At 42.4% G+C, this 19,715-nt stretch overlaps 2 protein-coding genes across 7 annotated transcripts in view; both read right to left on the bottom strand.

The window, feature by feature from the left end:
• LOC112258105 (prolyl 4-hydroxylase subunit alpha-2-like) overlaps positions 1 to 14,267 on the bottom strand; it is a 30,295-nt gene extending 16,028 nt beyond the window's left edge. Inside the window, exons 1-14 of one of the 4 annotated variants that reach the window (XM_042327047.1) lie at positions 13,760 to 14,267; positions 13,487 to 13,583; positions 12,809 to 12,966; positions 9,036 to 9,167; positions 3,675 to 3,914; positions 3,278 to 3,465; positions 2,887 to 3,063; positions 2,727 to 2,797; positions 2,348 to 2,447; positions 2,176 to 2,226; positions 2,037 to 2,096; positions 1,867 to 1,935; positions 1,405 to 1,501; positions 795 to 895 (exon numbers count right to left, since the gene is read on the bottom strand). In XM_042327047.1, coding sequence (XP_042182981.1) covers positions 825 to 895; positions 1,405 to 1,501; positions 1,867 to 1,935; positions 2,037 to 2,096; positions 2,176 to 2,226; positions 2,348 to 2,447; positions 2,727 to 2,797; positions 2,887 to 3,063; positions 3,278 to 3,465; positions 3,675 to 3,914; positions 9,036 to 9,167; positions 12,809 to 12,966; positions 13,487 to 13,583; positions 13,760 to 13,850 — 1,602 coding nt within the window. In that variant the 5' untranslated portion in view covers positions 13,851 to 14,267 and the 3' untranslated portion in view covers positions 795 to 824. Of the gene's footprint in view, positions 1 to 488; positions 896 to 1,404; positions 1,502 to 1,866; positions 1,936 to 2,036; positions 2,097 to 2,175; positions 2,227 to 2,347; positions 2,448 to 2,726; positions 2,798 to 2,886; positions 3,064 to 3,277; positions 3,466 to 3,674; positions 3,915 to 9,035; positions 9,168 to 12,808; positions 12,967 to 13,486; positions 13,584 to 13,759 lie in introns of those variants that run through there. The other 3 variants (XM_024432225.2, XM_042327046.1, XM_024432224.2) reach the window with 3 other exon arrangements.
• A 2,462-nt stretch (positions 14,268 to 16,729) lies between these two features.
• LOC112258104 (prolyl 4-hydroxylase subunit alpha-2) overlaps positions 16,730 to 19,715 on the bottom strand; it is a 36,926-nt gene continuing 33,940 nt past the window's right edge. For all 3 annotated transcript variants that reach the window (XM_042327044.1, XM_042327043.1, XM_042327042.1), the window contains one exon: positions 16,730 to 17,239. In XM_042327044.1, the coding sequence (XP_042182978.1) occupies positions 17,169 to 17,239 (71 nt within the window). In that variant the 3' untranslated portion in view covers positions 16,730 to 17,168. The remainder of the gene's footprint in view (positions 17,240 to 19,715) is intronic.

The raw sequence follows: 19,715 nt of genomic DNA, 5'->3' as shown, positions 1-19,715 counted from the left end.
TTGTTAACTCCATTGCTGTCATTTTCAGGCCAAAAATTCCATTAGGCAAGAGAGCAGAAACAGACCGGCACACAGGCAACCCATTTTGTAGAACAAATTAAGCAAGGTAACTATAGATGTGTGTGGGAAATGATGGTTTGAAAAACAGAAAATCAGAATTGACCTCATATATATCTCAGTGGATTAGATTATATGACAAATCAATATCTGGGTTTACACAGCACATATGAGATCAGAAAATTGAACTTTTCAGGCTTTTTTATCATAGCAATTCCTCTACATTAGTTTTTACCTCTTCTATTTTCTTGTGTGTGTGTGTGTGTGTGTGTGTGTGTGTGTGTGTGTGTGTGTGTGTGTGTGTGTGTGTGTGTGTGTGTGTGTGTGTGTGTGTGTGTGTGTGTGTGTGCGTGCTTGCTGCAGATTAAGTGGATGCTAAAATCAAAACAGCAAGCAAAATATATTCTGTAGTATGTATAGAGGAACAGTGATTCTTGGTCCAAATATTTTATTACTCTGTCTTCTACAATGTATTTTAAATTGATCATGCGGATCTAATCAATCACGCAAACTACTCTATGGACTACCCGCTAACAATATCATTTTCGACAATCACTGTAAAAAAAAAATGCCACACAGTTCAAATGTCAGCTTGGTATTGTTGACATCTTGTCCTGCTTCACTGCACAAACACTTGAAAGGTGCTTTTGTGTGATTCAGTGAGTCCCTCCCCCAGATGGCCCAGCTGAGGCCAAGGAGAGTAACAATGGGGAAATGTGCAGGAATGTGTAGGTAAACTGAGGGGAGAATCCATCCTGGCTCCAGTCTCAGTCCATCTGGGACAAAGAGCATCTTCTCCTGAACTCCTGTCCGTGGGCCCGCACCCATTTATTGGCAACTAAAACCAGGGAAGAAATAAGAGTCAAGTTCTGTGCATTTCTTTTTTTGTAATCTCTCATTTACCCATTATATTATCTAATTATCTTATCACTTTATACCATTTTCCCTTTATTATGTACTGGTCAGCTGATAGGTTGTTTTCCCATCTGACCGTAATGCTGTTAACATACATCAGATGTTATGGCTCAAGTTCTCTCTGTACCCTTCTGCTTTAAAGTACCATCAATGTACTCTACTTATGTCTTAGCAAATTATTAAACCGGTTACTTACATTACAATATATATATATATATATTTTTTTTATTTGAATACATTTGTTTTGATTATTACATCTCAATATGTTTTTTTTATTATTATTTTTTATAGTATATGGGTTACTATGTCTTAATTTCAATAAAATTGTAATAATAAGTGATGAGATTTTCGTCATGACAAAAAACTGTTTTCTAACTTTTTTTTCGATGTTATTGTCCATACTATGAGGCATAGGTTTTGATGGGAACGTACCCCATTTATTGCCCACAAATACAGGGCATGCAGCGTGTAAGGTCCTAGCGTCCTCCTCTCCATTCTGCAAAAGGTTGTACCACAGCACCGCTGAACCCTATAGCAGATTACACAGGTAACAATTTGTTCACGGATATACCTCAATCCAGATCTACAAGCACTACTCACATGTTTTACTGGCTTAGGGCAGAGATGCACAGCTCTAGTGCTCATTAAGGACCACCTATAGTGTATGAGACTGATTTCTACCTGAGAAACTAGGTACATGCACTCTCCTGCCAATCAGTGGCATTAATCAACCAGTTCAGGGCCAGGGAAAACCATAAAGTGGCAGAACTGCGGGCCTGAGTTCTGCATGGCTGGCTTTTGGACAATGCACATGGACACCTGTAGTGTTTAACGTTGCTGTCACTACCCATGTAACCATGAATGATGATGATGATTAGTCAGCTTTGAATGTACCTTGTACGGTCGTAGAGCAGCTCCTATATCAGGGAACACAGTCGATCCACCCACTTCCACATCACTCATCTGACATGGATCAGAAGAGGGAGACATTATGAACAACACAGTCACATGTTTCATTACTTTGTCACGTTTTAACCAGAGATATCGATACACAGCAGTCTTACATAGATTAAGATCGTTGCGATCCTGCCACCCCTCGTCATGTAGTCTGTGTCATTGGTCAGCTGTTGAGCATAAGAATATTACTTAATATGCTTGTTGAACAAACAACACATACCATTATCAAATTATTGTAATGCTTACCTTGTTGTCGAAGTGTGGTTCATATTGGCCCCCAATCCCATAATTTGCAACCTGGAAAAATCTGGCATTTGAGACATTTTAAAAATTCCACACCCTAATCCCTTAACCCTGGCCGTATCCTCCAGCCAACACCCGGGCTTAACCCTGAGCTCTGCCTCTACCTGTCACCTACCTGGAGCATCTCTGCTGCCTCCATGTCCAGCCCAGTCAGGTCAGCCATTCTCTGGGTAACACGGGAGATGACAGGGTTGTCCTCGTCAGCCAGCCATGCACTGGCCACACAACACAATGGGTTTAGATAAAGTCATAGGGTCACATAAGGTCAGAGGATATCACAGAATCTTTGGTCTATCCTGATTGTCAAGCTTTTACAAGTGGAACTTGCAAAAATAGAGGATGTATAGAAAAAAACAGAGGAAGACTTTATTGTGTATACAGTAAGTAGCTATTCAAATAGAAGTTACACATTACATCCTGTCTGCTTAATGCATGGTGTCATTCAATACACTAATCAAAAGGCACTATTTGATAACAACATGAAAACAACCAACCTTTTAGCCACACGGGTTTCAGCTGAAAATCTTTCCCCTGTCACATGGTCTGACACCTTTGCTCTGTCAAGCTTGGTCACAATGCACAACACAAAATTGAGTCCAAAAAAATAGACACTTGTGAATATATTCTTAGTAGTTTCAAATCAAGCTACAGTACCTTTGATCGGGATAGGTGTTTTATGGTCTCAATCTCCCTTTCAGATACAAGGTCATGATAGCGTATTATTAGTGGATGGTCCCATTCCTGCTCCTCTTTTATAGGGGCATAGATGAGTCGAGGGTTGCCTCTACCAGTGCTGTACCTGCACCGCAATGTCCTCTGTCTCCTCGGGGTCTGACCATCACAGACACAGCATCTTTTATTCATACACTCACAAGACAGGTAGACAATGAGTACAGAATTCATGGAAAAGTTCATGTTGGCACCTCAGAACCAAATCTTGTGTGAATGCTGAACTATGGCCAGCTTTGTTACAGGATGTTAGGGACAGACTGTTAATTTACATTCATAGTATGTTGCTACTTGTAATTGAGTACGAGGGACTTGCCATTTTGATGCCCTCCCCTCTGCAAAGAGATTCGTATGAGGTTTCGCTTGCTGGTTTGATTAGTGTTAAGATGTCCACTGGTGCATCTGAGGGCAATGAGGGTGTTTGTGTCTGGCTCCCACACCGGATGCTCTCTCTCAGGGTTCTGTAGTAGGCCAGGTGCACCTTGGTCTGCATGCAACTGGGGTCTAAGGGGAGGAAGTGTTTTGACAGACACACACTGTTATGTAGCACATCTTAGCTAACTCTCAAACTTGAGTCCAGATATCAAATTAACATGGTAAAATAGTTCACAGGAATTTGGGCTCACTCTCTAGAGATTAATGATCACTGTATTGTTTTTGAAACCAGTGCATAAGAGAAACAACTGCTCCTTTATGTAACATAGGCCACATACCCATTTCCTGCAACTGTTGCGTTAGCTCCAATGCTAGAGGCAGGTTACCCATCTGAAAGGCTAGGGGACCCAGGTAGGTCAGAACCTCTCTCCTGGTCACCAGGGCTGGGATGCCATCCTCCAGCTGCCTGAAGGTCTCCTGGAGCCAGAGCAGGGCATACTGGAACTTGTGGTTCTGTAGGGCCACCATGGCAACGTGGAAGGAGTCATCTGGATCCAAGGGAGTCACATTTACCTGTCCTGTGAAGCAAAGCAAATAATGCTACGTTTTATTTGTACAGCACTTTTCATTTAAGACCGCTCTGAACACAGCAACAACCTTAAAAATGTATAAAAAATGTGTATTTTATTTAAAAGGATATTGGTCAGATACTGTACAAGAAACACAGACTATTGGAGGCAACATAAGACTAAATGGCAGAACTTTAAAAACGTAACCCCTGTAGATCTACGCTCTTTGATCACAATATCGGCTGTAAAAATGTATCATTTAGCTATTTGATTTGGAATTTTAGGACCCCTATAGGTATAAAAAAAATTATACAAAATGGATTGATAAAATATTGAATTTGGTCCCACCTGTTTTGAGCCCCACATATGGCGGGGCTTGCATGTTTTCCATGTTATTTTGGCATTAATACGTGTCACATATCAGTTTGCAAACATTGTAAAAAATAATCTATATATCATTGAGTTAATAAAGCCTCATATAAACATGGTCTCTTTTTTTGTTTTCTTGAGTAATGTAGCTCCAAAATGCAGATGTTTCAGCCTAGCTCAGTGCTTTCTGTGGTGATGGGGCAAGTCAGCAGAAAATACGGAGAGTTGCGCCGTGATTGGCTCAGAGTTCTGTCACTCATGGGGACTTTACGTCACTGCCAAGCGTAAGAAGAGTCCTTGAACATTCTAGCCCTTCGGGGTCTGCCATAGAGTTACATTAGAAGTGCCCATCCAAGAAGGCTCAAGGTCATTGGCCACAGATAAAATGTAAAATCACGTTATATCTACAGTAGCTTTGATTGGACTGATCATGTCAACATCATATTTACACAATCTTAGCTAGCGGTCATCATCATGAATCAAGTCAATAATCTACTGGCAAATAAATTTGAATCCTTATCATATGAAGAGAAATAATGAAGTTGGTTTGGAAGGAATCAGTGACAGTGACTGTGTGGTCCCAAATCTGGGATTAAGCGGCTCTTTTCCAAATTTAAAAATGATCAACATTCAACATTGGCCCTGCTGTCAATGAAGCATGATTTGTGCCACGCTCACAACAACTGTTCACCTCAGAACTGCGAAATCTTTAACTCACTGAAGTCAAGTTAACTGGGAAGTCAGGAATAAACGAGCTCCGACTGGGAAAATACGTTTTGAATGGTCATCCAACTTGGAATTGTAAACCCGTCCTCCAGTTGTTTTGAAAGCACCATAAATCCAGACAATGCCAGACTTTGATGACAAAATTTGCCCCACGAAGGACAGGCACACGAAATTCCTGTTCAAGACCAAAAATGCATTGTATGCTGCTGCATAAATTATGTAATATGCCAGGAAGATATGTATACTGTAGCTAAGAAAGTAATACTAAGTGTATGTTCTCTGAATACATCAATGATGTCGCTCTTGCTGCTGGTGAGTCTCTGATCCACCTCTACGCAGACGACACCATTCTGTATACTTCTGGCCCTTCTTTGGACACTGTTAACAACCCTCCAGATGAGATTAAATGCCATACAACTCTCCTTCCGTGGCCTCCAACTGCTCTTAAATACAAGTAAAACTAAATGCATGCTTTTCAACCGATCGCTGCCTGCACCTGCCCGCCCGTCCAGCATCACTACTCTGTACGGTTCTGACTTAGAATATGTGGACAACTACAAATACCTAGGTGTCTGGTTAGACTGTAAACTCTCCTTCCAGACCCACATCAAACATCTCCAATCCAAAGTTAAATCTAGAATTGGCTTCCTATTTCGCAACAAAGCATCCTTCACTCATGCTGCCAAACATACCCTCGTAAAACTGACCATCCTACCGATTCTTGACTTCGGTGATGTCATTTACAAAATAGCCTCCAATACCCTACTCAATAAATTGGATGCAGTCTATCACAGTGCCATCCGTTTTGTCACCAAAGCCCCATATACTACCCACCACTGTGACCTGTATGCTCTCGTTGGCTGGCCCTCGCTTCATACTCGTCGCCAAACCTACTGGCTCCATGTCATCTACAAGACCCTGCTAGGTAAAGTCCCCCCTTATCTCAGCTCGCTGGTCAACATAGCAGCACCCACCCGTAGAACGCTCTCCAGCAGGTATATGTCACTGGTCACCCCCAAAACCAATTCCTCCTTTGGCCGCCTCTCCTTCCAGTTCTCTGCTGCCAATGACTGGAACGAACTACAAAAATCTCTGAAACTGGAAACACTTATCTCCCTCACTAGCTTTAAGCACCAGCTGTCAGAGCAGCTCACAGATTACTGCACCTGTACATAGCCCATCTATAATTTAGCCCAAAAAACTACCTCTCCCCCTACTGTATTCATTTATTTATTTTGCTCCCCATTATTTCTATTTCTACTTTGCACATTCTTCCACTGCAAATCTACCATTCCAGTGTTTATCTTGCAATATTCTATTATGCCATTCTTTGTTTTCACAGATTCATAAGAGTGTTATTGTCTGAACTTTGTTTGTTCCTCCGTGCGTTCGTACGGGTTCTCTGTTGTTGAGGGCGTTGTATTTTTTTGATTGTGCCATACCTGTGTTGGTGGACTTGCCAATTAAAGTATGCTTCTCAGACATCTCTGCTCTCCTGCGCCCGACTCCTTCACCTACCTCTTAAACACAATATTACCACAGAATTCCGCACCACATTCGATGGAGTCAGCAGGAGCAGACACGCTCCCAATATCTATGGAGGAGCGCGTTCAACACCACACGGCAGTGTTACACCGGTTAGGGACCGCAATGGATCAGGTGATGGCGATGATGGAAAGATGGGAGAGAGGTGGCCTTCCCACACCTCCATCAGCCACACTCCAACTAGTACCACAACCTTCTCCTTCATTGCCTGGGTCCAGTTCTATTCAACTCGCACTCCCGAGGGAGTACGATGGGACGGCGGCCGGGTGCCAGGGGTTCTTACTCCAGATGGATTTATACCTGGCAACCGTTCACCCGACTCCGTCGGGAGGTGAGAACCATCTAAGGCAAGAGAAGAGGAGAGCTCAGGACTTCGCCCCTGAGTTCCAGACCTTGTCCGCTGGCGCGGGAAGGAACTACGGGGCCCTGATCTGATTTGCGCGAGGACGTCTGTAGGGAGCTAGCCTGTAGAATCGGTTCCTGACAGTTTCATTCCCCAGCCCCTCCACTCCAACACCCATGGAGCTAGGAGGTGCTGCAGCGAGGGCGACCGGAGGAGGGGCCCTTTCCTGTACCAGCTGTGGTCGTAGAGGGCACACTGCTGACCGGTGCTGGAGGGGTCCTTCAGGGAGTCGAGACGCCAGGCCGAGCACTGCTCGGACACCTCAGGTGAGTCAGCACCAGACTCACCCAGATCTCCCTGTTGGCCATACAGCATAAGGCGCTAGTCGATTCAGGCGCAGCTGGGAACTTTATGGATCGTGCGCTCGTGTTAAGGCTAGGGATTCCCCTGGTGTCGTTAGACCAACCTTTCCCCGTGCACTCCTTAGATAGCCGACCATTAGGGTCAGGGAGGCCACGGTTCCACTGGACATGGTAACGCAGGAGAATCATAAGGAGTGGATTAGTCTCTTTCTTATTGATTCACCTGCGTTTCCAGTGGTGCTGGGAATTCCCTGGCTGGCTAATCACAATCCGGAGATTTCACGGAGACAGGGGGCTTTTCGAGGGTGGTCAGAGGAGTGTTCAGGCAGGCGCATAGGAGTTTCCATCGGTGCGACGATGGTGGAGAGTCCAGACCAGGTTTCCACTGTGCGCATTCCCTCTGAATATGACGATTTGGCTATCGCCTTCTGTAAGAAGAATTACCACCCCCTATCGACAAGGGGATTGCGCGATAAACCTCCTGGTAAACGCTGCACTTCCTAGGAGTCACGTGTACCCGTTGTCCCAGGAGGAGACAGTGGCTATGGAGACATACGTCACTGAATCTCTGGGACAGGGGTACATTCGGCCCTCTACGTCACCGGTCTCCTCAAGCTTCTTTTTTGTGAAGAAGAAGGGAGGTCTGGGTCCGTGCATTGATTATAGAGGTCTAAATTCCATCACAGTGGGGTTTAGTTACCCGCTACCTCTTATCGCCACAGCAGTGGAATCATTTCACGGGGAGCGTTTCTTCACAAAACTGGACTTTAGGAGTGTGTATAATCTGGTGGGTATCCGGGAGGGAGATGAGTGGAAGACCGTGTTTAGTACCACATCTGGCCATTTAAAGTCCTGAGGAGGATAAACGAGGTGTGTTATAGGTTACAGCTTCCTACTTACTATCGTATTAACCCCTCGTTTCATGTGTCTCTCCTCAGCCCGGTGGTGGCTAGTCCCCTGCAGGATGGTGAGGTGCCTGAGGTCCCTCCGCCCCCTCTGGACTTCGAGGGATCCCCGGCGTACACAGTACGCGCTATTCTGGACTCGAGACGCCGGGTGAGGGGCCTACAGTACCTCGTGGACTGGGAGGGGTACGGTCCAGAGGAGAGGTGCTGGGTACCGGTGGGGGACATTTTGGACCCTTCACTTCTGAGGGACTTCCACCACCTCCACCCGGATCGCTGCGGCGGTCATTGTCGCCGGTCTACTAGCCGCCACTGGTCCCCTTTTCCTTTTCTGTTAGTTTAGTCTTATTAGTTGCACCTGTTCCTTTTTGTGTTTCTTGATTTTTGTCTACTTAAACCTGTCAGGCCTGCTTAGGTTTGTGCGGGATTATTTTGTTACTCTGTTGGTTGTGGATGTGTTTTCGTTTTGTTTTCTCCGGACTAGTTGTCCTGTGTTTGGGCTGGTCAGTGTTATGCACCCTGTAATTTGGCGTGACCGTTTGTGCCGGAGAATAAATAATTACATTTCACCGAACCCTCTGCTCTCTGCGCCTGACTCCTACCCACCACTCCTAGTGATAAGCACAATGTTACATTAAAGGAAAGATACTACTAAAATATGACATATTTTGTTTTGCCCAATAAAGCAAAATAATGATTAATCTTACAGAAACCATCAAGCAATTGTGGCCATTGAATGATCCTTTTAGGTATATTGCTATCAAGAGAAAATGCCTAGGAAAATGACTATTCATAGGAGGCTTAAATTGCAATGGTCTGATTTACCAGAGTGATTATTTACCAAATGTTCCTAGACGTACAGTTCCCAGTTTAGTCTCACCTGACACATCCACTGTAATGATTTGCAGTTGTCTGTATATGTCCTGTAGACGTATAAGACCCAGTGCAACCCCATCCATGTCCTTCTCACTGGGGAGCCGCTGGGAGACCAATGATACATTAGCCAGGAAATCTAGATTTATGGAAAGGTTTAAACACGGCAGGAAAAAATGGAACAAGAGTTAAATGGACACTGGGTCTAGTCACTTTTAACACGTTCATATCCAAGCATACATAATTGATTTAGTAATGGAGTTGTGTAAGGCTCAATAAGTCTGCGTACAAAATGCCACACTGTTCCCTAGCGCACTGCTTTTGACCAGTAGTGCACTATATTAGGAATATGGGGCCATTTGGGACACAACTTTGGTCTTGTAGTCACACTTAATATGTCATGACCAAGCATAACTGGTTTAGTAAGGGTCTTGTGTAAGCTTGAGTTAGTTTGAATAAGGTTATTTAAGACTCACTTATACAACCAATAATTATAATAAGGTGAACATACAGTTGAAGTCGGAAGTTTACATACACCTTAGCCAAATACATTTAAACTCTGTTTTTCACAATTCCTGACATTTAATCCAAGTAAAGATTTCCTGTCTTAGGTCAGTTAGGATCACCACTTTATTTTAAGAATGTGAAATGTCAGAATAATAGTAGAGAGTGATTTATTTCAGCTTTTATTTCTTTCATCGCATTCCCAGTGAGCCAGAAGTTTACATACAGTGGGGCTAAAAAGTATTTAGTCAGCCACCAATTGGGCAAGTTCTCCCACTGAAAAAGATTAGAGAGGCCTGTAATTTTCATCATAGGTACACTTCAACTATGACAGACAAAATTAGAAAAGAAATCCAGAAAATCACATTGTAGGATTTTTAATGAATTTATTTGCAAATTATGGTGGAAAATAAGTATTTGGTCAATAACAAAAGTTGACCTCAATACTTTGTTATATACCCTTTGTTGGAAATGACAGAGGTCAAAAGTTTTCTGTAAGTCTTCACAAGGTTTTCACACACTGTTGCTGGTATTTTGGCCCATTCCTCCATGCAGATAACCTCTACAGCAGTGATGTTTTCCGGCTGTTGCTGGGCAACACGGACTTTCAACTCCCTCCAAAGATTTTCTATGGGGTTGAGATCTGGAGACTGGCTAGGCCACTCCAGGACCTTGAAATGCTTCTTACGAAGCCACTCCTTCGTTGCCCGGGCGGTGTGTTTGGGATCATTGTCATGCTGAAAGACCCAGCCACGTTTCATCTTCAATGCCCTTGCTGATGGAAGGAGGTTTTCACTCAAAATCTCACGATACATGGCCCCATTCATTATTTCATTTACACGGATAAGTCGTCCTGGTCCCTTTGCAGAAAAACAGCCCCAAAGCATGATGTTTCCACCCCCATGCTTCACAGTAGGTATGGTGTTCTTTGGATGCAACTCAGAATTCTTTGTCCTCCAAACACGACGAGTTGAGTTTTTACCCAAAAGGTCTATTTTGGTTTCATCTGACAATATGACATCCAAATGTTCTCTAGCAAACTTCAGACGGGCCTGGACATGTACTGGCTTAAGTAGGGGGACACATCTGGCACTGCAGGATTTGAGTCCCTGGCGGTGTAGTGTGTTACTGATGGTAGGCTGTGTTACTTTGGTCCCAGCTCTCTGCAGGTCATTCACTAGGTCCCCCCATGTGGTTCTTTTTCTCACCGTTCTGGTGATCATTTTGACCCCACGGGGTGAGATCTTGCGTGGAGCCCCAGATCGAGGGAGATTATCAGTGGTCTTGTATGTCTTCCATTTCCTAATAATTGCTCCCACAGTTGATTTCTTCAAACCAAGCTGCTTACCAATTGCAGATTCAGTCTTCCCAGCCTGTTGCAGGTCTACAATTTTGTTTCTGGTGTCCTTTGACAGCTCTTTGGTCTTGGCCATAGTGGAGTTTGGAGTGTGACTGTTTGAGGTTGTGGACAGATGTATTTTATACTGATAACAAGTTCAAACAGGTGCCATTAATACAGGTAACAAGTGGAGGACAGAGGAGCCTCTTAAAGAAGAAGTTACAGTTCTGTGAGAGCCAGAAATCTTGTTTGTAGGTGACCAAATACTTATTTTCCACCATAATTTGCAAATAAATTAATTAAAAAATCCTACAATGTGATTTTCTAGATTTTTTTTCTCATTTTGTCTGTCATAGTTGAAGTGTACCTATGATGAAAATTACAGGCCTCTCTCATCTTTTTAAGTGGGAGAACTTGCACAATTGGTGGCTGACTAAATACTTTTTTGCCCCACTGTATACTCAATTAGTATTCGGTAGCATTGCCTATAAATTGGGTCAAATGTTTCAGGTAGCCTTCCATAAGCTTGGGTGAATTTTGTCCCATTCCTCCTGACAGAGCTGGTGTAACTGAGTTCGGTTTGCGTGCTCACACACGCTTTTTCAGTTCTGACCACAGATTTTCTGTAGGATTGAGATCAGGGCTTTGTGATGGCCACTCCAATACCTTGACTTTGTTGTCCTTAAGTAATATTTCCACAACTTTGGAAGTATGCTTGGGGTCTTGTCCATTTGGAAGACTCATTTGCGACCAAGCTTTAACTTGCTTACTAATGTCTTGGGACGTTGCTTCAATATATCCACATAATTTTCCTTCCACATGATGCCATCTATTTTGTGAAGTGCACCAGTCACTCCTGCAGCAAAGCACCCCCAAAGCATGATGCTGCCACCCACGTGCTTCACGGTTGGGATGGTGTTCTTCGGCTTGCAAGCCTCCCCCTTTTTCCTTCAAACATAACAATGGTCATTATGGCCAAACAGCTCTATTTTTGTTTCATCAGTCCAGAGGACATTTCTCCAAATGTACGATCTTTGTCCCCATGTGCAGTTGCAAACCGTAGTCTGGCATTTCTATTGTGGTTTTTGTGCAGTGGCTTCTTCCTTGCCGAGCGGCCTTTCAGGTTATGTGGATATAGATACTTTTGTACCCGTTTCCTCCAGCATCTTCACAAAGTCCTTTGCTGTTGTTCTGGGATTGATTTGCACTTTTCGCACCAAAGTACTTTCATCTCTAGGAGACAGAACGCGTCTCCTTCTTGAAGGGGTATGACGTCTGCGTGGTCCTATGGTGTTTATATTTGCGTACTATTGTTTGTACAGATGATCGTGGTACCTTCTGGCGTTTGGAAATTGCTCCCGAGGATGAACCAGACTTGTGGAGGTCTACAATATTTTTTCTGAGGTCTTGGCTGATTTCTTTTGATTTTCCCATGAGGTCAATCAAAGAGGCACTGAGTTTGAAGGTAGGCCTTGAAATACATCCACAGGTACACCCCCAATTGACTCAAATTATGTAAATTAGCCTACCAGAAGCTTCTAAAGCCATTACATAATTTTCTGGAATTTTCCAAGATGTTTAAAGGCACAGTCAACTTCTGTGTATGTAAACTTCTGACCCACTGGATTCTGATCCCTATTATTGGAAAAATTACTTGTGTCATGCACACAGTAGATGTCCTAACTGACTTGCCAAAACTATAGTTTGTTAACAATACATTTGTGAAGTGGTTGAAAAACGAGTTTTAATGACTCCAACCTAAGTGTATGTAAACTTCCGACTTCAACTGTATCTGCATCATCAATCCATGAAAACATGAGGTTGTATTAACAAACGCACATCAACAGCGGAAGTGTGTCTATCAAGCAGATAGATACTATGTGGATACTGTATACATCTAATGATGTTAATTTAAATTCAAGATATTAGATCACTACCTGCAATATATGAAGAACATGTCTCGGTAACTTGTTCCACCATGTTCCGTTCCATCCTCAGTCTTCGCACCAGCTTGAATGCAGTGAAAGGGTTGCTGATGTATTTTTCCAGACACTCTGGGAAGTCTCCAGAGGCATTTTCACAGGCTTCAACAACACTGTGTTTGATTATTATAAAATATGATTAACTGAAAGCCCATTTCTAAGACCAGCAGCAGATTATGTAGGAGTTATGGCACCAGAGGCCACAAAATAAAAAGAGAAAATACAGTCTGTTTTGAAAAACCAAGTAACTCCTAGATTACGGTTGGAAAATGTTTTCCATTTTCTTTCAACAGCCACATACTATATCTACATGTGCACCTACCCTGGTGAAGGCCAGAATGAGCCCGAAACCACACATGCAACATTTAAATTTTTTTTCATAATATGAAGATTTCCGACAGCAGTCTAGGAGTATTCTGTTATTTTTCTCTTTATTGACAAGAATAAAACAATTAAAACTGATTCCAACTCTCTTTTTAGAGGACTTAGACTTAATGATTGTGCCAAAAGATATAACTTTCAAGTCGGAAACTGGGTACTTCTGATTCCTCAATGGATAGATGAGGTTAATTGCTGAATATTATGTGACAAAGTGGAGATTTCCCATAAACCCACTACCCTCTGCACTGTCACCTGTTAAATCCGTCTATGCATTGTTTCTGTGCTGTGATGAAATCTCTGAGGCTCTGGATGAGGCTCCGCTCAATGACAAGCAGTTCCATCATGTGATCTGTCAGGAAGGGGAAAAGGCCATTCCCAATGAATGTCATCTGACGCTCATAGACACAGAGGTGCACATACACTAATAGTGAATCCTCTTTAATCACAAAATCTGCGAATGACCTCAATCCTGACTTTAAAGTTTTGATTCGGTGAATGTGCACCTAAAAAGTAACATAACTTTACCTGTAGAGGAGTAGAACTCAGTCTCTTCAGCACAGAAAGTCCAGCCTATCAGCAATAATAAAATCACACGTCGAAGACAATTGGATTCCATTTCCTGGCCAGTCGCACAGCTCTAGCCCTATTTTAGTAAAACTCCAAATATACCCAATGTATATGTTATATATACATTAAGGAATACCCAATGTTGATGTTGAACCAGCAAATACAATCGTATTCTTCTCAGATTCCAAGACGAGAGTCCAACGCAGAAATGATGTGGTAAAACACAACGACTACGTTCTGAAAGACTACTCCAAAGTCAGTCTAGAAGCCAAACATGTCCACGTCAACGAGTCTGGTCAAACCCTTACATCTCGAGTCACCTGCACCTACAGTTTTCATAAAGCACAGTCATGGCAAATAGAGGATCTTTTCATTCGCACTAATCTCAATTGAGTAACCTACTGTACAGTTTAAGGCCACAGATTATGGCACTAGTAAGAGCATGCTAGCTACATTGTCTATCTCTTGTCTACAGCATTTGTAAGACAGAGGTAGTAAAGTGCCAGGAAGTTGTGCAAAACCATGTAGGCGCTAAATCCCTACTACTGTAACTCCCTGATGGCCTATGTGTCATAACACCTAAGTAGAAATGCATATTTACCATTGAACTGAACCAGGGTTATGGAGATACCACCAAGGGCTTCTGTTAATCCTTTAATGACAGGGTGTGGACATGGCTTCATTTATGGTGAAACACCAGAAGACATAAAGCCATGCTTAGCAACATGAATCATAGGCTGAGTCCCTCTTACACAAACTCTTCAACTCTCTTACCCAACGCATTTACTCTGTTAGGGTGTCATCGGTTTGTCTCAAATGAACCACAAAGTGCACTCTCATCAACATACAAACCTGTCATGAGAGGATCTCTAGGGAATTTTGACAGCAATTTGACATAATATCCAAACAAGGCTAAGGGAGCGGTAGAGAGAGAGGTATTTATGAGTGTGGAGGGACAGTAAATTAGACTTGTGCGGTAACATTAACTTTCCTGTGTTCAGTCAATACTAAAATAAAATCACATGGTAAGCTGCCCCACAGTCATAGTAGGGTAAGGGCAAGTTATGGAACGAGACAGCTTGGCGATATCATGGCAGAGGAGGGAATGAGACCTTTACCTGTAGGCCCACAGCTGATCTCATCTATGGTACATAGGTTCCCATATACACTGAGTGCACAAAACATTAGGAACACCTGCTCTTTCCATGACGTAGACTGACCAGGTGAAAGCTATGATCCCTTATTGATGTCACTTCTAATTCAAATTCAAATCAGTGTAGATGAAGGGGAGGAGACAGGTTAAAGAATGATTTTTAAGCCTCGAGACAATTGAGAAAATAATTGTGTATGTGTGCCATTCAGAGGGTGAATGGGCAAGACAAAGATTTAAGTGGCTTTGGATAGGGTATGCCAGTAGGTGCCAGGCGCACCAGTTTGAGTGTCTCAAGAACTGCAACACTGCTGGGTTTTTAATGCTCAAAAGTTTCCCATGTGTATCAAGAATGGTCCACCACCCAAAGGATATCCAGCCAACTTGACACAACTGTGGGAAGCATTGGAGTCAACATAGGCCAACATCCCTGTGGAACGCTTTCACCACCTTGCAGAGTCCATGCCCTGACGAATTGAGGCTGTTCTGAGGGCAAAGGGGGGTGCAAGTCAATATTAGGAAGGTGGAAATGGAAAATGTTGACACCAAACACTACTGTAATGAGTTACAGGGTAAAGGCTGAGATGTTACCAAATCGCAGTCTGCTCGGAAATGTGTCCCTGTCCATGAGCTCTTGTCAGAGCATTCTCGAACAGTGTTTTAAATAATCAATGTGATATGCGGAAAAACACTCAATGTTTTCAGTGTGGTGCTTAAAAGGCTTCACATTTTAATAGTGAATGTCTGACTGACTTTCGCAAAGTGAGAGGCCGTGTTTGAGAGTCTCAAAACTGCGATGTAGCATGGGTAAATTGTGACTGACTGATCTACAAATAATATTGAATAGTTATTTTGTAGGTGATTTGACTAGTCAGTCTTGACTCGTTTTTAAATAATTTGACTGCAATGTTGAACACGCCCGTAGAGTTTGGTCAAGTTCCCCTGCTCAGACATTGCATCCATCCACCAATGGTTGCGTACCAGGTCATCAACTTTCCTGGTGGACACCACATTGCTATAACATATGATACTTAAAATACCTATCCAGGCTTTGTAAGATCTGGCATGCATCATCAACGCCTGGGCAGAGGAACACGCCCCATGTGTGTCGGAATCACCGCTTTGCTACAATTCTCTGTTGTGAACAGTTGGGATGTGTTAATCTGGAAAACATGTCATCCTTACTAGGTGGTGATGGTGGCATGGCTTTACATTTTTTTTTAAACATTTAATTTATCTAGGCAAGTCAGTTAAGAACAAATTCTTATTTACAATGGACGGCCTACACCGGCCAAACCCAGACGACGCTGAGCGAATTGTGTGCCTCCCCATGGGACTCCCAATCACGCCAGGTTACATACATGAATAGCCTTTCTCAATGGTGGAGGTGATGACATTATGAAACAGTAATGTTACACAACTTTGTTCACAAGGTTACAATATAGGCCTTCCAATGTAGCCTGGTCTCATATCTGTTTGACAATGACTGACAAGGAGTTGGCAGGATAGCACAAACAGACTGACCCTCTAGTGGCGAACTCCTGAAGTGGTTCATATCGGATGATGACTAGTCCTTTTTTCTTGCACTTAGATCCTGCAGGCAGCGTTGATGGGATTTATCAGGCAGTCAGATATAAATCATGAGCCTTAGCTAATTGTAGGCTAATTTAGACAAATGTAATCATAAAATAGGTTAGGGCTAGGCAAAACCTCAGAACAACTTACATTTGACAGAGCCGTCAAGAGATCAGCCATCACAATAGTGAATGTAGGCCTACTGCACTTTGAATCAAATACACTGTTTATTCTGCTCCACATTTTCCATCTTTTAAAAATGTCACAATCATACAGTGTAATAATTTAAGAAGTCTATAAATACAAACGTAAATGGACTGGAATAGATGAAGCAGTATGTTCTGATAGGGTTGTGCAGTCAGTATGTGGTTATGCATAAGTCATTTTTGTATGAAACATCTGAATGCTAAACAAACATGTAAACAAAACAAGAAATCAGATACTTTAACGCTACATATCCATTTCTCTTTATCTGCATAGTTACTGCAGACTCCCAAGCTTCAGATCATTGTTAAAAGCCATAATGGATACCACAGTAGGTGTGTGTGTGTGTGTGTGTGTGTGTGTGTGTTCAATCAAAAGTTCAGGCACTGCAGGTGGAGTGTACTCCTCCAGCCAGGGGTCAGGGGTGAGAGGTCAAGTTCAGTCCACTTCTGTCAGGCCACATGGCCTCCTGAACTCCTGACCTCGTTCATGGATCCATTTGTTGGACACTGGCAACAGATTTAAAAAAAAATGTACAGTATGTCAATGTCAGTCTCAATTCAGTGGAAGTTTCAATTATCTCCAATGTGTGAGATTAGGGCTCTGTTAAAACCTACAACTACCAGGAATACTCCACTCACAGGTAGATGCTTCCTATTCCAGAAGTACAGTGCCTTCAGAAAGTATTCATACCACTTGACTTATTCTACATTCTCTTGTGTTATAGCCTAAAATCCAAATGGGCAAAAAAAGAGTAAAATCTCACCCATCTACACAATACTCCATAATGACAACCTGAAAACTTGTTTTTAGAAATTATGGCAAAGTTATTGAAAATGAAATATCTTATTTACATAAGTATTCACACCCGAGTCAATATTTTTTGGAAGCACCTTTGGCAGCAATTACAGCTGAGAGTCTTTCTGAGTAAGTCTGTAAGAGCTTTCTACACCTGGATTGTACAACATTTTCCCATTATTCTTTTCAAAATTCTTCAAGTTCTATCAAATTGATTGTTGATCAATCCTAGACAATAGTTTTCAGTATACTGAACAAAAATATAAAACGCAACACGCAACAATTTCAAAGGTTTTACTAAGCTACAGTTCATATAATTAAATTAAATCAATTTAAATACATTTATTAGGCCCTAATCTATGGATTTCACATGACTGGGAATAGAGACATGCATCTGATGGTCACAGATACCTTAAAAAAAGGTAGGGATCAGAAAACCAGTCAGTATCTGGCATGACCATAATTTGCTTCATGCAGCGTAGAGTTGATCAGGCTGTTGATTGTGGCATTGGAATGTTGTCCCACTCCTCTTCAATGGCTGTGCGAAGTTGCTGGATATTGGCGGGAACTGAAACATACTATTGTACACGTCGATCCAGGGCATCACAAACATGAAACATGAGGTGATGGCGTCGGATAAACGGTACGACAATGGGCCTCAGGATCTCGTTATGGTATCTCTGTGCATTCAAATTGCCATTGATAAAATGCAATTGTGTTTGTTGTATGTAGCTTATGCCTGCCCATACCATATCCCCACCATCACGGGGCACTCTGTTCACAACGTTGACATCAGCAAACTGGTCTCCCACATTACGCCATACACTGCTATCTGTACAGTTGAAACTGGGATTAATCCGTGAAGGCCACACTTCTCCAGTGCGCCAGTGGCCATCAAAGGTAAGCATTTGCCCACTGAAGATGGTTACGATGCCAAACTGCAGTCAGGTCAAGACCCTGGCGAGGACAACGAGCATGCAGATGAGCTTCCCTGAGACGGTTTCTGACAGTTTGTGCAGAAATTCTTCAGATGTGCAAACCCACAGTTTCATCAGCTGTCCGGGTAGCTGGTCTCAGATGAGCCGTCAAGTGAAGAAGCCGGATGTGGAGGTCCTGGCCTGGTTACATATGGTCTGCGGTTGTGAAGCCGCTTGGACGTACTGCCAAATTCTCTAAAACAACGTTGGAGGCAGTTTATGGTAGAGAAATTAGCATTCAATTCTTTGGCAACAGCTCTGGTGGACATTCCTGCAGTCAACACCCCAATTGAACACTACCTCAAAACTTAAGTCATTGTGTTGTGTGACAAAGCTGCACATTTTAGAGTGGCCTTTTATTGTCCCAAGCACAAGGTGCACTTGTGTAATGACCATGCTGTTTAATTAGCTTCTTGACATGGAACAGCTGTCATGTGAATTAATTATATTGGCAAAGGAGAAATGCTCACTAACAGGGATGTAAACAAATTTGTGCACAACATTTGAGAGAAATATGCTTTTTGTGTATATGGAACATTTCTGCTATCTTTGATTTCAGATCATGAAACATGGGACCAAACTTTACATGTTGCTTTTACATTTTTGTTCAGTGAACACTTTGTATTCAGGAAAAATGGTTAATTGCTTTGCCACATTATTTTGCAGACTCCATGCAACTTATGTGACTTGTTAAGCAAATGTATTTAGGCTTGCCATAACAAAGGAGTTGAATACTTATTGACTCAAGACATTTCAGCTTTTCATTTTTAATTAACTTGTAAAAAATTTAAAAACATAATTCCACAGACATTATGGGGCATTGTGTATAGGACAGTGACAAAGAAAATCTGAATTTATTCAGGCTATAACACAAAAAAGTCAAGGGTTGTGATTCATTTCTGAAGGCACTGTAAGTTTATGTGCAGGCAGACTCTCAAAAAACAAACACTGCGGGTCATTCCATGTCATTTCCACAAGCCATGAAACCCACCATCTCAGATTGTTAGAAACAGATAAGATAAGCATTCCTTCAACATTATTTTGTTGAAATATAATTTGATCTTTGAGAATTTAAGCTAACTGATTATACATAAATTGGCCATTTTATTTGATAGGATTCATATATTATTCAATAAATATAGTACCCAACCTCCGATTTGGACCAAACTTCTTCTTGCCAATAAGTAAGACATGAGGAATCCAAAAATGG

This window comes from Oncorhynchus tshawytscha, linkage group LG09 (genome assembly GCF_018296145.1).
Source record: "Oncorhynchus tshawytscha isolate Ot180627B linkage group LG09, Otsh_v2.0, whole genome shotgun sequence".
In the NCBI taxonomy this organism is placed as follows: Eukaryota; Metazoa; Chordata; class Actinopteri; order Salmoniformes; family Salmonidae; genus Oncorhynchus; species Oncorhynchus tshawytscha.
Note: the sequence above shows the minus strand (reverse complement) of the source record. Positions and strands in the feature narration are given on the sequence as shown.